The 15,244-nt window shown below is 38.1% G+C and overlaps 1 protein-coding gene across 6 annotated transcripts in view; it reads right to left on the minus strand.

The window, feature by feature from the left end:
• Positions 1-340: 340 nt before the first annotated feature.
• AGFG1 (ArfGAP with FG repeats 1) overlaps positions 341-15,244 on the minus strand; it is an 81,950-nt gene continuing 67,046 nt past the window's right edge. For 2 of the 6 annotated variants that reach the window (XM_033229985.1, XM_033229980.1), the window contains 4 exons: positions 5,608-5,655; positions 3,593-3,751; positions 1,940-2,031; positions 341-1,029 (listed from right to left, as the gene is read on the minus strand). In XM_033229985.1, the coding sequence (XP_033085876.1) occupies positions 970-1,029; positions 1,940-2,031; positions 3,593-3,751; positions 5,608-5,655 (359 nt within the window). In that variant the 3' untranslated portion in view covers positions 341-969. The remainder of the gene's footprint in view (positions 1,030-1,939; positions 2,032-3,592; positions 3,752-5,607; positions 5,656-15,244) is intronic. The other 4 variants (XM_033229986.1, XM_033229982.1, XM_033229981.1 and 1 more) reach the window with 3 other exon arrangements.

The raw sequence follows: 15,244 nt of genomic DNA on the forward strand, positions 1-15,244 counted from the left end.
ATAGTCAAAATAGGCCTTCTGCAGTCTGAGAATTCAAGATACTTAGAAAAATTTGTAAATACACATACATGCAAATTCTTCATATATACAAATTTCACAAAATTAATAAGCTGCAAAGAAATTAGAAGGATTATGGTAAATCTGACAAGCTACATTTAAATGCTTTACCACTGGCATATTCCTGAATGTAGCAGTCATAGTAGTTTTAATAAATTTTCTACATGGCCTTTTTATAAAAAGTCACTAAGAAGTCTTTTAAGAATTCAAGATGTTCTCAATTCACTACTCATATTTAAGGCCACTTTGGTAAAGGCATTGCAGCAAGAACACAAAAACAATAGCATATTTTATAATATTTATTTTTTTCACCTGCAAACTGTAGCAAAACATGATCAGCTTTATTATGCAGACAGGTATCCCTCTACATTTTAAAAGAATTTAGGCATGTATAAATAGAAGAGCTCTTTAGAAAGGAAAAATTCAAGAATGAATAAAACCTTCCAATTTTGACTCTGTAACTTTCCAGTAGCAATGGTTAAAATGATTTTAGGTCATTCATTCCAAGATATATGACAGCACCTTAAAAGTGGCTGATCTATTTCCCCAGTAACATTTCTCACATAACAATGTGTTAAAGTTACAAATACTGATATGCACAAATAGCTAATTTCTAAGAAAAATATATACAGTACTGCAGCATAATGAATGTGGTATCTGCAATAACTTAATATTAGCCAATTTTAATATACATGATACCGCTACCCTTTTCTGCCAATTCACAGGTTAAAAGGTGTTACTGGAGCCCTCGGTTTTGCACATATTACCTGGTGTTTAATACACAATGCAGGCTTTTTAAAGACTTCTCTTGTGTTTAAAGCTAAGATCAGTGAAACAAGACAACAGTGCAAGAGGTGGAGAGATGTAATGTGACCACATAAAAGTTCGTTCCAGTAAATTGTCTATATAAGGCTATAAGAAAGGATTGGTTGATGAGCTTCCTGTTGGAAATTGTCCTGTTGGTGCACCAGTCTAAAGGAAAACATAAGACAAATAAATAAAGAGACAAAACTGGTGCATGTACAAAATACAAAAACATTAAACTGAACTTAATTTTATTTAATTAGACTTTCTGGTTAAGAATTATTTTTTAAATTATTGGCAACAATATTTGTTATTGACAATATGCTATATCAAACTACTATGTGTCTTTCATATCCATTATTTCATACAGTTCTTGTAATAGATTCTAAAAAGAACGTTAGAATGGTCTTAGAAAAGCACTTGTGATTCAAACAAAACTTCTGACTCTTAAGGCCTCTTTTTTATGTTCACTAATTCCTAGGGCCTTTCATAAAGTGTTATTTTGACAAGAAAGCAGGTAAGTTTCATATTATAAAATAGTTGATCTACTGTCAATGCTTTGATTTGCAACTAATTTTTTTAAAAGGTCAGAAAAGGATCACACATAATGGCTCTGTGTCAATTTGTACAATCTTATGATGTCACTCATATCAATAGAACACCAAATACCATCTAAAAGTATTAATATTCTGCTATTCCTTTTTTTATTTTTTTATTTTTTTAGAGACAGAGTCTCGCTCTGTTGCCCAGGCTGGAGTGCAGTGGTGCAATCTCAGCTCACTGCAAGCTCCACCTCCTGGGTTCATACCATTCTCCTGCCTCAGCCTCCCAAGTAGGTAGGACTACAGGCACCCGCCACTGTGCTCGGCTAATTTTCTGTATTTTTAGTAGAGACAGGGTTTCATCGTGTTAGCCAGGATGGTCTCAATCTCCTGACCTTGTGATCTGCCCGCCTCGGCCTCCCAAAGTGCTACGATTACAGGCGTAAGCCACCATGCCCGGCCTTACATCCTGCTATTCCTTATTTGAAAATAAGATTTAACAACTTATAAAGTACTTAATTTTAAGTTTTGCTTACCATAAAAGGATTACTAGATACTCCAGCAGCTGCAACTTGACCAAAAGGGGTTACCACTGGCTTTGTTTGTCCAAATGCTGCAAAACCTGCACCTTGTTAAAACAGAACCATCAATTACAACCTACATCTTCAAGAGACAATCTGATGCTTATAAAGCCTCATAATAACTTTCAGAGAAATTCCTACCAGAGCAGCAAAAATAAAACGTCAAAGTTAAGTTGTTAGGCCTCAAGCTCTTTCAGATACCAAAGACAAACTTACTACAGCATGTCTTAAAATAACTTTTTTCTTTTTTTTTGAGACAGGATCTCACTCTGCTGCCCAGGCCAGAGTCCAGTGGCACGATCATGGCTCACTGCAGCCTCAACCTCCAGAGCTCAGGTGATCCTTCCACCTCAGTCTCTTGAGTAGCTGGAACTACAGGCACATGCCACCATGCCCAGCTAATTTTTGTATTTTTTGTAGAGACAGGGTTTCACTATGCTGTCCAGGCTGGTCTCAATCTCCCGGACTCAAGCGATCCACCTGTGTTGGCCTCCCAAAGTGATGGGATTACAGACGTGAGCCACCACACTCGCCAACAGAACTTTCATTCAGCTCTTCCATTCTAACTTGTCTCAATAACTAAAATGTATAGGATTTTGTTACTAGACGAGCTTGTGACTATTTGGGACAGGCCGTGCAGACAACACAATGATTTCTACGTAAATATCACAGTATTTGTAGGAAATATTTTTATTACTTATGGCTCTTCCACAGTCCATATTTCAGAACCTTTTCTTTTTTTGGGACGGAGTTTTGCTCTTTTTGCTCAGGATGGAGTGCAATGGCGGTCTCAGCTCACCGCAACCTCCGCCTCCTGGGTTCAAGCGATTCTCCTACCTCCTGAATAGCTGGGATTACAGGCATGCACCACCACGCCCGGCTAATTTTGTATTTTTAGTAGAGACGGGATTTCTCTATGTTGGTCAGGCTAGTCTCGAATTCCCGAGCTCAGATCTACCTGCCTCGGCCTCCCAAAGTGCTGGGATTACAGGCGTAAGCCACCACGCCTGGCCCATATTTCAGATTTTTAAATAACCACTTACTTTAAAAAAAAAAAAAAAAAAAAGAAAACATGTAGTTGTGATTCAAGAATCCTCAAATCTATGCACTTCAAACTTGAGCAAATGACAGAAATAGGTAAAAATGGTTGAGTTAATCCTCGTCTCTTCCTAAAATCAAATAACAAACTCTAACTACAGTATAGTTATCAAATTAGAAAAGTAGTCTATTTCATACACAAAAAGGTACACATTTCTGTGAAGAAAGGAAAAAAAAAACCAACATTCTAGCTCTATAAATTCTCCTTTTAAAATCAACAGGCTTGTAAGACAAATTAATCAGAAAAAGGCAATAGAAATTCTGAGAATGACAGGATACTCTTTACATAGTCACTGATTTCCCATAAATTGTAACCTGCTCACAAAAACTTATAAAATCACTTAGCTTTCTGAGGTTCAAATCACCAAAAGCTTTTATTTTTGTGTAGTAAAACTCAGTAGATAATAGTATAGTATTCTTTAGAAAAGTCTTTCTGCCCAAGCACACAACATTATGATATAAAAAGGATACATAAAATGAACTTACAGCTCGCCAAATATTAGATCTTACCATTGGGCTGTTGAGAAAAAGCTGTCTGTTGAGGGAAAGCTGCTTGGGCTGGAAAGGCAGGCTGCTGGAAGCTGCCACTAAAGCTGGTGGGAAGACTGTAGGGAGCAGGAGTGCCGAATCCCGTGGGCATGCTCATGGATGCAGTGCCAAAGGTCGCCGCTGACAGAAGAGAAGGGCTGATCAGTTACATACAACAGGACATATTCAGTTTCTCACAACATTGTAAAAAAGACATCATTCACCTTGAAAAATACTAAGATGTACATTAAAGGCAGGGTTAATTCCAAAATTCCAACAAAGTTAACAACGAGTTTTAGCACTACACAGTTTAACATAACCTGTAGAAATTTTATTCTTCTAAAACACAATGACCAGAATGAAACTAACTACCAAAGCTGTTGTTTGAAATCCCAAGAAAATTTCTCAAATTATAAATTCAAATCTAAACAGTAGTCTGTTTTTTAAAGATTATGCAATTAATATGTAAACTAGTATACATTTTTGTTCTTAGTTTTGTTTTGCTATATGCAGTAAAATAACAGCCAAAATTTTATCTACTGAAGTATCTGCCACAAAGTAATATGTGTTCCCGGAAAAAAATTTTAAAACCGCTGAAAAATAGTTCACTAAAAAGAACAGGACTTATAGGACAAACAGGGTTAGTTAGAGGCAGACCACTCAGAACCTATGCAGCTTTGTAACTACAGCCAGAGAAGGAGAGATATTCTCTTAACAACACTAACGCAATTAAAAGGACATGTTCCTATTAAATCAATTCCATATATATATACACACACACATGGATTCCCACCCACTTCTGGAAGGTAAATGAAGACAGCTTTGGAAGACTGAAGGAAGGTTAGGGCAACTGAGCTATCGAAATTAGTGTGAAATCCGCAGATTAGAAATGAAATAAGCATTCTTAGAAAGAATGCAGAATAAATGGCCATAGTATTCACTACTACTGTATTCTTCCTTGGCTTGCCATGCCTAGCTGGTATTACTTGGTGGACAGAGTATTATCACGTTGGGGAAATGTGTGTGAACACCTGCTACATATGTGGAATGCTGCTATCATTTCCCTACTTACTATTCACTTACAGTATGTTATTTATTACTAGTGAATATTAAAAACAGAATCTCCAACTATGTGTTCTAGGAAGGGTCTCAGTAAAATAAGAGCCAATAATGTTGCTTTAAATATAGACTACCAGTAATTACATAATGAAATATTCTAAGGATGATGCAATGAAAATACCATGAAAATTCACTAAATTTCCTGATTTTAAAAATTTACCAATTTGTTCATTGATTTAAGGCACAGAAATTAAACACTAAAAAATGTTACATGGAATGCCTTTTATTTTTAAAAAGCTGAAAATCAAGTTACAGATGTTGCCCAAAGTAATCCCTGTAGTTATAATGTTTGTAACAATGCAATTCTGCTCAATGAACCTAATTAGAATATTAAAAAACTACTTTTTTATTATTGATGTGAAAAAAAGGAAAAACAGGCCATTGGGAAGCAGGTGAATTAAATAATAATAAGCACACTGCAAGGGTAATGGGAGGGCTTCATAACAGACAACAATGCACTGACATAACTTTGACAAATCACTTTAAGAGAGCACTAAAAAGCAAAACTTGGATACAGTTAAGCAAAACCAAACTCCATGGAATAATGCAGTAAAATGGTTTGGTATATCAAAAAGGCATCACTCAAAGTACCATGAATTCAAACTCAAGAAAAAGAATCAAAACGGCTATTAACATTCTAATATGACCATGTAGGTAAGCAGTAATGCTTTTCAGCATTTACACATAAATCACTAAAAAAATTTCCATGTAATTTTAAATACAATGTAATCCCAATGCCACACATCCATGCCCACTCTATTTTAAAACATGGAAAAAAACTTAATTCCACATGCAGGGATCCAGAACACTAGCAGAAGCTTCCACAAGCAGGTAGACAAATTGCCACACAAATCTAGATATTAATTGTGGCCACCTACCAAAATGAGCGTGAGGAAACACTTGAGAATGCATTGCTCCAGAAAGGCCTTATGGAAAGCCATAAAGAGACCAACGTCAATTAATGTATGGATAACTATTGTTAAAATAAAAGTATATTTGTTTCATTAAGAAGTTGTAAAATTCGAGCGTACTGTTGCTAAGGGGGTAGCATAATACATAACAAAAACACATTCACAAAATAAGCCTTTTAATTTCAACTATATTCATGACACTGTAATATTTATACTGTTTGAAATAAAGGGGAGATTAGAATAATAAATAAATTAAGAAACAGTGATGACATTTTTTAAACAAATAAGCATCAACTTTTTCATAGTCATTAAAAAACACTTTGTAGGCATCATAAGCTACATCCAAATACACTATTCATAGCATCATATGAGACTATCCAGCATCTACATTTAGGATCAAAACCAAGTCTTGGGGGAGAGCGCATGAACAATGCTAGATTGTTTTATTTACAAATCAGCACATTAACTAGAAATACACAAATAACTCAAATGAACTAATTAAGTATTACAAGGGAAAAATTATTAAATATTCTAGTTCAAGAGAAAGGTAAGCAGTATTTACAGGTTAAAATACAATGGCTGAAAAGGAGAGAGAGAAAAAAGAAAAATGCATCTTGTACAGATCTTACTCACCTGGTATGTTGAGAACAGACAGGTTATATATAAATTAACACAAAGTAAACTTAAATTGTTAAATAATAGAATCTTTTGTTTGTTCGTTTTAACAATCTGAAGTAAGATTGTACCGACAATGTATTTCCATTGATTTAAAAGTAGAATACTTTTAAAACTGGCATAAGAACAATTAAAAAACTGAATGGTTCTGAGTTGTGGTTCTGTCATTTTCTGGTTGCATGATGTTACTTTATTTTATAAGCTTCAGTTTCCTCATTTGCAAATGAGGTGGAGGAATAGAGATAATAGTATCTATACTTCACAAAGCTGCTGTGAATAAATGTAGCGACAAATTAAAGTGCTTTGCAATAAATACTCAATGAATGTAACTTTCTTGCTAACTTAAAGTGTCACTGTGTTCCAAATACAAAAAAAGGTTAACTGAGAGAGAAGGGCCTGTGAAAGATAAATGTGGCCCGTATATTTATCTACTTTCTTTTTTTCTTTTTGAGACGGAGTCTCGCTCTGTCACCCAGACTGGAGTGCAGTGACGCAATCTCAGCTCACTGCAAGCTCCACCTCCTAGGTTCACGCCATTCTCCTGCCTCAGCCTCCAGAGTAGCTGGGACTATAGGCGCCGGACATCATGCCCAGCTACCTTTTTTGTATGTTTAGTAGAGACAGGGTTTCACCGTGTTAGCCAGGATGGTCTCGATCTCCTGATCTCAGGATTTGCCTGCCTCGGCCTCCCAAAGTGCTGGGATTACAGGCGTGAGCCACTGCGCCAGGTCTTATCTACTTTCTTAAAGCACTTTACAGGCTTGCAGCAGTACTGCATTAATGACATTAAATTGTGTTTATTCCAGCATTTCTCATATGTGTTTAGACACAGAACACTTGTCCATAGAATTTTGCTAACAATGTTACAGGAGACATGTTTCACAAAATGCACTGGCAAAAACTGACTTTTAGCCAATAGTGACTGTTAACCAGTATTAATCACTATACCTCAGCCTGCAACAAAGATGCCCCCCCAAGCTCTGGTCCTGAACTGCTCTAAACTTTTTTAAGACTTTTTACAGCTTTCTGAAATATAATTCACATACTACACACAACTCATTCACTTAAAGTATAGAATTCAATGTTTCTTTAAATATATTCACAGACTTGTACAACCACCATCACAATCTAATTTTAGAATATTTTCATGCCCCTCAAAAGAAACATGATACCTATCAGCTGTCACTTCCCATGCTGCCCCACCACTAAAACCCAGCCCTCGTCAATCATTGATCTACTTTTTCTTTCCAATTCTGGACATTTCATACAAATGGCACCACAAATATGTGGCCTTTTGTGACGAGTTTCTTTTGCTCAGCAGAATGTTTTCAAGGTCCATCCATATTGTAGTATCCATCAATGCTTCATCACTTTTTATTATCAAATACTTTGTCATAGTATGACTATTCAACATTTGGCTTCATCAGCTGACGGGCACTTAGGTTGTTTCTACTTCTTAGCGATGATAAACATTGATGCTATGAACATTTGTGTACAAATTTTTGTGCAGATATATGTTTTCATTCCTCGCTGGTATATTCCTAATAGTGGCACTCTGCTAGGTTATATGGTGACTCCATGATGACCATTTTGAGGAACTGCCAAAATGTTTTCCAAGGGGTTGTACCATTTTATATTCCCACAAGCAATATATGAGGTTTCCATTTTCTCACCTCCTTACATTGTTCATCGTTGTCTTTTCTTTTATTGACCATCTGTATGTCTTCTTAGGGAAATATCTATTCAAATATTTTGTTCACTTTTTAATTTGGTTGTCTTTTTATTTTTATTATTTAGCTGTTATGAGTTCTTTATATATTCTGAATACAAGTCCTTTATCAGATGTAGGATTTACAAATATTTCCTCCAGACTGCTATCAAATTTAATATTTCTATTGTGTTAATTTTTACAACTTTCCTGTCTTTCTTGTTTTAATTACCAAATTGGTAATTTTCATTTCTGGTTCCTTTTTAAAATACCAATTGTAGATTATTAAATATTAGAGATGTCCAAATATTAAGAGTAAACTGAGAGGCTGAAAGCACAGGGAGAGCAAATCAGCAGCAATTCTACAAACAAAATATGTCCTTCACAGCCCAAGGTAACTTTCTACTTAGGGTTTTTTCTTTGCTTTTGCTCAGCTACCTCCAACCCTTTTTTGTATTAATCCTCACTTCCAGAATATGCTAGGCAAGTGAAGTGAGCCTTCTAAGTATTCAGATACAAGGAATAGTACATAATATTAATTTGGTATGTTTCATCCATGTGAAACTAAAGTATAAATATGGAGGCAATTGTACTGGAACAAAAATAGTGTTGGTTCAGAAGCATTCTGGGTATTAATTTAAGATCAGCCACTACGGAATTATGAAACTTTAAGGCAAATTCATTAATCTTAGCAAACTGGTTTCCACCTAGCTAATAAAACAAAGATATGAGGGCCAGATGCCATCCAACAAGCTCTGCATTTCGGTAAGTACCTTTCCTTGGGGAAAAAAATCTTTGAAACCATTCATTCATTAAAATAAATGCTAGGAAATAATAACTATTCATTCAGTGACAAAGGAGAGACCTAAGAGTTATAAAAATTTCCTACTATTTAAAAATTATTTTACCTCTATTAATTAGATTTAAGGGCTCTGGGGGGAAAAAAACTAAATACCATAGAATCGGAAAATTAAGCCATAACAGGCTAATCTCCTAATGAGAGTTACTATGCAATATTACAGTTTTGTAAAAAGCTAAAGCCCCAGAAGGGAGTTCCAAAATGACCGAATAGGAACAGCTCCAGTCAACGGCTCCCAGCTTGAGCGACTCAGAAGACAGGTGGTTTCTGCATTTCCAACTGAGGTACTGGGCTCATCTCATTGGCACTGGTTGGACAGTGAGTGTAGCCCACAGAGTGTGAGCTGAAGCAGGGCAGGGCATCCCCTTATCCGGGAAGTGCAAGGCGTCAGGGAATTCCCTTTCCTAGCCAAGGGAAGTTGTGACAGACAGTACCTGGAAAATCGGGACACTCCTGCCCTAATACTACGCTTTTCCAATGGTCTTAGCAAACGGCACACCAGAAGATTATATCCCATGCCTGGCTCGGCAAGTCCCACGCCCATGGAGCCTTGCGCACTACTAGCACAGCAGTCCTAGATAGAACTGGGAGGCGGCAACAAGGCTGTGGGAGGGGCGTCCGCTATTACTGAGGCTTGACTTGGTAAACAAAGCAGCCAGGAAGCTTGAACTGGGCGGAGCCCACCGCAGCTCAATGAGGCCTGCCTGCCTCTATAGACTCCACCTCTAAGGACAGGGCATAGCTGAACAAAACGCAGCAGAAACTTCTGTAGACCTAAACGTCTCTGTCTGACAGCTTTGAAGAGAGCAGTGGTTCTCCCAGCATGGAGTCTGAGATCTGAGAATGGACAGACTGCCTCCTCAAGAGGGTCCTTGATCCCCTAATAGCCTAACTGGTACACAACTCCCAGTAGGAGCCGACTGACACCTCATACAGCCTGGTGCCCCTCTGAGACAAAGCTTCCAGAGGAAGGATCAGGCAGCAATATTTGCTATTTTGCAATATTTGCTATTCTGTAGCCTCTGCTAGTGATACCGAGGCAAACAGGGTCTGGAGTAGACCTCCAGCAAACTCCAACAGACCTGCAGCTGAGGGTCCTGACTGTTAGAAGGAAAAGTAACAAACAGAAAGGCATAGCATCAACATTAACAAAAAGGACATCCACACCAAAACCCCATCTGTAGATCACCATCATCAAAGACCAAAGGTAGATAAAACCACAAAGATGGGGAGAAACCAGAGCAGAAAAGCTGTAAATTCTAAAAACCAGAGTGCCTCTTCTCCTCCAAAGCATCACATCTCCTCGCCAGCAATGAAACAAAGCAGGATGGAGAATGACTTTGACGAGCTGACTGAAATAGGCTTCAGAAGATCGGTAATAACAAACTTCTCCGAGCTAAAGGAGGATGTTCGAACCCATCACAAGGAAGCTAAAAACCTTGAAAAAAGATTAGACGAATGGCAAACCAGAATAAACAGCATAGGGAAGATCTTAAATGACCTGATGGAGCTGAAAACCATAGCACGAGAACTACATGACACATGCACAAGCTTCAGTAGCTGATTCAATCAAGTGGAAGAACGGGTATCAGTGACTGAAGATCAAATGAATGAAATGAAGAGAGAAGAGAAGTTTAGAGAAAAAAGAGTAAAAAGAAACAAAGCCTCCAAGAAATACAGGACTATGTGAAAAGACCAAAACTACATCTCATTGGTATATCAGAAAGTGACAGGGAGAATGGAACCAAGCTGGAAAACACTCTTCAGGATAGTATCCAGGAGAACTTCCTCAACCTAGCAAGTCAGGCCAACATTCAAATTCGAGAAATACAGAGAATGCCACAAAGATAATCCTCAAGAGGAGCAATGCCAAGATACATAATTGTCAGCTTTACCAAGCTTGAAATGAAGGAAAAAATGTTAAGGGCACCCAGAGAGAAAGGTTGGGCTACCCACAAAGGGAAGCCCATTAGATTAACAGCGGATCTCTCAGTAGAAACTCTACAAGCCAGAAGAGGGTGGGGGCCAATATTTAACATTCTTAAAGAAAAGAATTTTCAAACCACAATTTCATATCCATCCAAACTAAGCTTCATTCCAAACTAAGCTTCATAAGTGAAGGAGAAATAAAATCTTTTACAGACAAGCAAATGCTGAGAGTTTTTGTCACCACCAGGCCTGCTTTACAAGAGCTCCTGAAGGAAGCACTAAACATGGAAAGGAACAACCAGTACCAGTCACTGCAAAAACATGTCAAATTGTAAAGACCATCGATGCTAGGAAGAAACTGCATCAACTAACGAGCAAAATAACCAGCTAACATCATAATGACAGGATCAAATTCACACGTAAGAATATTAACCTTAAATGTAAATGGGCTAAATGCCCCAATTAAAAGAGACAGACTGACTTTGGGAGGCCGAGGCGGGCAGATCACGAAGTCAGGAGATCAACACCATCCTAGCTAACATGGTGAAACCCCGTTTCTACTAAAAATACAAAAAAATTAGCTGGGCATGGTGGTGGGCGCCTGCAGTCCCAGTTACTCGGGAGGCTGAGGCAGGAGAATGGTGTGAACCCAGGAGGCGGAGCCTGCAGTGAGCCAAGATCGCACCACAGCACTCCAGCCTGGGTGACAAAGTGAGACTCTGTCTCCAAAAAAAAAAAAAAAAAAAAAAAACCAAAAAAACACAGACTGGCAAATTCGATAGAGTCAAGACCCATCAGTGTGCTGTATTCAGGAGACCCATCTCACATACAGAGACATACATAGGCTCAAAATAAAGGGATGGAGGAAGATCTACTAAGCAAATGGAAAACAAACAAAAAAAAAAGCAGGGGTTCAATCCTAGTCTCTGATAAAACAGACTTTAAACCAACAAAGATCAAAAGAGACAAAGAAGGCCATTACATAATGCTAAAGGGATCAATTCAACAAGAAGAGCTAACGATCCTAAATATATATGCACCCAATACAGGAGCACCCAGATTCAAAAAGTAAGTCCACAAAGAGACTTAGACTCCCACACAATAATAATGGGCGACTTTAACACCCCATTGTCAACATTAGACAGATCAATGAGACAGAAAGTTAACAAGGATATCGACAGAAAGGTAACAAGGATATCCAGGACTTGAACTCAGCTCTGCACCAAGAGGACCTAATAGACATCTACAGAACTCTCCACCCCAAATCAACAGAATATACATTCCTCTTAGCACCACACTGCACTTACTCCAAAACTGACCACACAATTGGAAGTAAATCACTCCTCAGCAAATGTAAAAGAACAGAAACTGTAACAAACTGTCTCTCAGACCACAGTGCAATCAAATTAAAACTCAGGATTAAGAAACTCACACAAACCAAACAACTACATGGAAACTGAACAACCTGCTACTGAATGACTACTGGGTACATAACGAAATGAAGGCAGAAATAAAGATGTTCTTTGAAACCAATGAGAACAAAGACATAACATACCAGAATCTCTGGGACACATTTAAAGCAGTGTGTAGAGGGAAATTTATAGCACTAAATGCCCATAAGAGAAAGCAGGAAAGATCTAAAGTTGACACCTTAACATCACAATTAAAAGAACTAGAGAAGCAAGAGCAAACACATTCAAAAGCTAGCAGAAGGCAAGAAATAACTAAGATCACAGCAGAACTGAAGGAGATAGAGACACAAAACAAACCCTTCAAAAAAAAATCAATGAATCCAGGAGCTGGTTTTTTGAAAAGATCAACAAAATTGATAGACCACTAGGCAAGACTAATAAAGAAGAAAAGAGAAAAGAATCAAACAGACACAATAAAAAATGATAAAGGGGATATCACCACTGATCCCACAGAAATACAAACTACCATCAGAGAATACTATAAACACTTCTACGCAAATAAACTAGAAAACTTGGAAGAAATTGATAAATTCCTGGACATATACACTCTCCCAAGACTAAACCAGGAAGAAGTTGAATCCCTGAATAGACCAATAACAGGCTCTGAAATTGATAATAGCCTACCAACCAAAAAAAAGTCCAGGACCAGACAGATTCACAGCCGAATTCTACCAGAGGTACAAAGAGGAGCTGGTACTATTCCTTCTGAAACTATTCCAATCAATAGAAAAAGAGGGAATCCTCATCCTGATACCAAAGCCTGGCAGAGACACAACATACAAAGAGAATTTCAGACCAATATCCTTGATGAACATCGATGCAAACATCCTCAATAAAATACTGGCAAACCAAATCCAGCAGCACATCAAGAAGCTTATCCACCACGATCAAGTTGGCTTCATCCCTGGAATGCAAGGCTGGTTCAACATACAAAAATCAATAAATGTAATCCAGCATATAAACAGAAACAAAGGCAAAAACCACATGATTATCTCAATAGATGCAGAAAAGGCCTTTGACAAAATTCAACAGCCCTTCAACCTAAAAACTCTCAATAAACTAGGTATTCATGGAATGTAGCTCAAAATGATAAGAGCTATTTATGACAAACCCACAGCCAATATCATACTGAATGGGCAAAAACTGGAAGTATTCCCTTTGAAAACTGGCATAAGACAGGGATGCCCTCACTCACCACTCCTATTCAACATAGTGTTGAAAGTTCTGGCCAGGGCAACCAGGCAGGAGAAAGAAATAAAGGCTATTCAATTAGGAAAAGAGGAACTCAAATTGTCCCTGTTTGCAGATGACATGACTGTATATTTAGAAAACCCCATCGTCTCAGCCCAAAGCCTCAGGATACAAAATCAATGTGCTAAAATCACAAACATTCCTATACACCAATAGTAGACAGAGCGCCAAATCATGAGTGAACTCCCATTCACAACTGCTTCAAAGAGAATAAAATACCTAGGAATCCAACTTACAAGGACCTCTTCAAGGAGAACTACAAACCACTGCTCAATGAAATAAAAGAGGACACAAACAAATGGAAGAACATTCCATGCTCATGGATAGGAAGAATCAGTATCGTGAAAATGGCCATACTGCCCAAGGTAATTTACAGATTGAATGCCATCCCCGACAAGCTACCAATGACTTTCTTCACAGACCTGGTAAAAACTACTTTAAAGTTCATATGGAACCAAAAAAGAGCCCGCATTGCCAAGACAATCCTAAGCAAAAAGAACAAAGCTGGAGGCATCACGCTACCTGACTTTATACTACAAGGCTACAGTAATCAAAACAGCATGGTACTGGTACCAAAACAGAACAGAGCCCTTAGAAATAATACCACACATCTACGACCATTTGATCTTTGACAAACCTGACAAAAACAAGAAATGGGAAAAGGATTCCCTATTTAATAAATGGTGCTGGGAAAACTGGCTAGCCATATGTAGAACGCTGAAACTGGATCCCTTCCTTACAGCTTGTATAAAAATTAATTCAAGATGGATTAAAGACTTAAATGTTAGACCTAAAACCATAAAAACGCTAGAAGAAAACCTAGCCAATAACATTCAGGATGTAGGATTGGGCAAGGACTTCATGACTAAAACACCAAAAGCAATGGCCACAAAAGCCAAAATAGACAGATGGGATCTAATTAAACTAAAGAGCTTCTGCACAGCAAAAGAAACTACCATCAGAGTGAACAGGCAACCTACAGAATGGGAGAAAATTTCTTCAATCTACTCATCTGACAAAGGGCTAATATCCAGAATCTACAAGGAACTTAAACAAATTCACAAGAAAAAAATCAAACAACCCTATCAAAAAGTGGGCAAAGGATATGAACAGACAGACACTTCTCAAAAGACAACATTTATTGCAGCCAACAGACACATGAAAAAATGCTCATTATCACCGGCCATCAGAGAAATGTAAATCAAAACTACAATGAGATACTATCTCACACCAGTTAGAATGGCAATCATTAAAAAGTCAGGAAATAGGTGCTGGAGAGAATGTGGAGAAATAGGAACACTTTTACACTGTTGGTGGGAATGTAAACTAGTTCAACCAGGCCGGGTGCGGTGGCTCAAGCCTGTAATCCCAGCACTTTGGGAGGCCGAGACGGGCGGATCATGAGGTCAGGAGATCGAGACCATCCTGGCTAACACGGTGAAACCCCGTCTCTACTAAAAAATACAAAAAACTAGCCGGGCGGTGTGGTGGGCGCTTGTAGTCCAGCTACTTGGGAGGCTGAGGCAGGAGAATGGCGTGAACCCGGGAGGCGGAGCTTCCAGTGAGCTGAGATCCGGCCACTGTACTCCAGCCTGGGCGACAGAGCGAGACTCCATCTCAAAAAAAAAAAAAACTTTCATACTCTAAATAAAACAAGCAAAAAAAGGCCCCTTAACTCTAATGACAGAACCAACTCAGAGGTATAGTCAT

This window comes from Trachypithecus francoisi, unplaced genomic scaffold (assembly GCF_009764315.1).
Source record: "Trachypithecus francoisi isolate TF-2019V2 unplaced genomic scaffold, Tfra_2.0 Lachesis_group13, whole genome shotgun sequence".
Lineage (NCBI taxonomy): Eukaryota > Metazoa > Chordata > Mammalia > Primates > Cercopithecidae > Trachypithecus > Trachypithecus francoisi.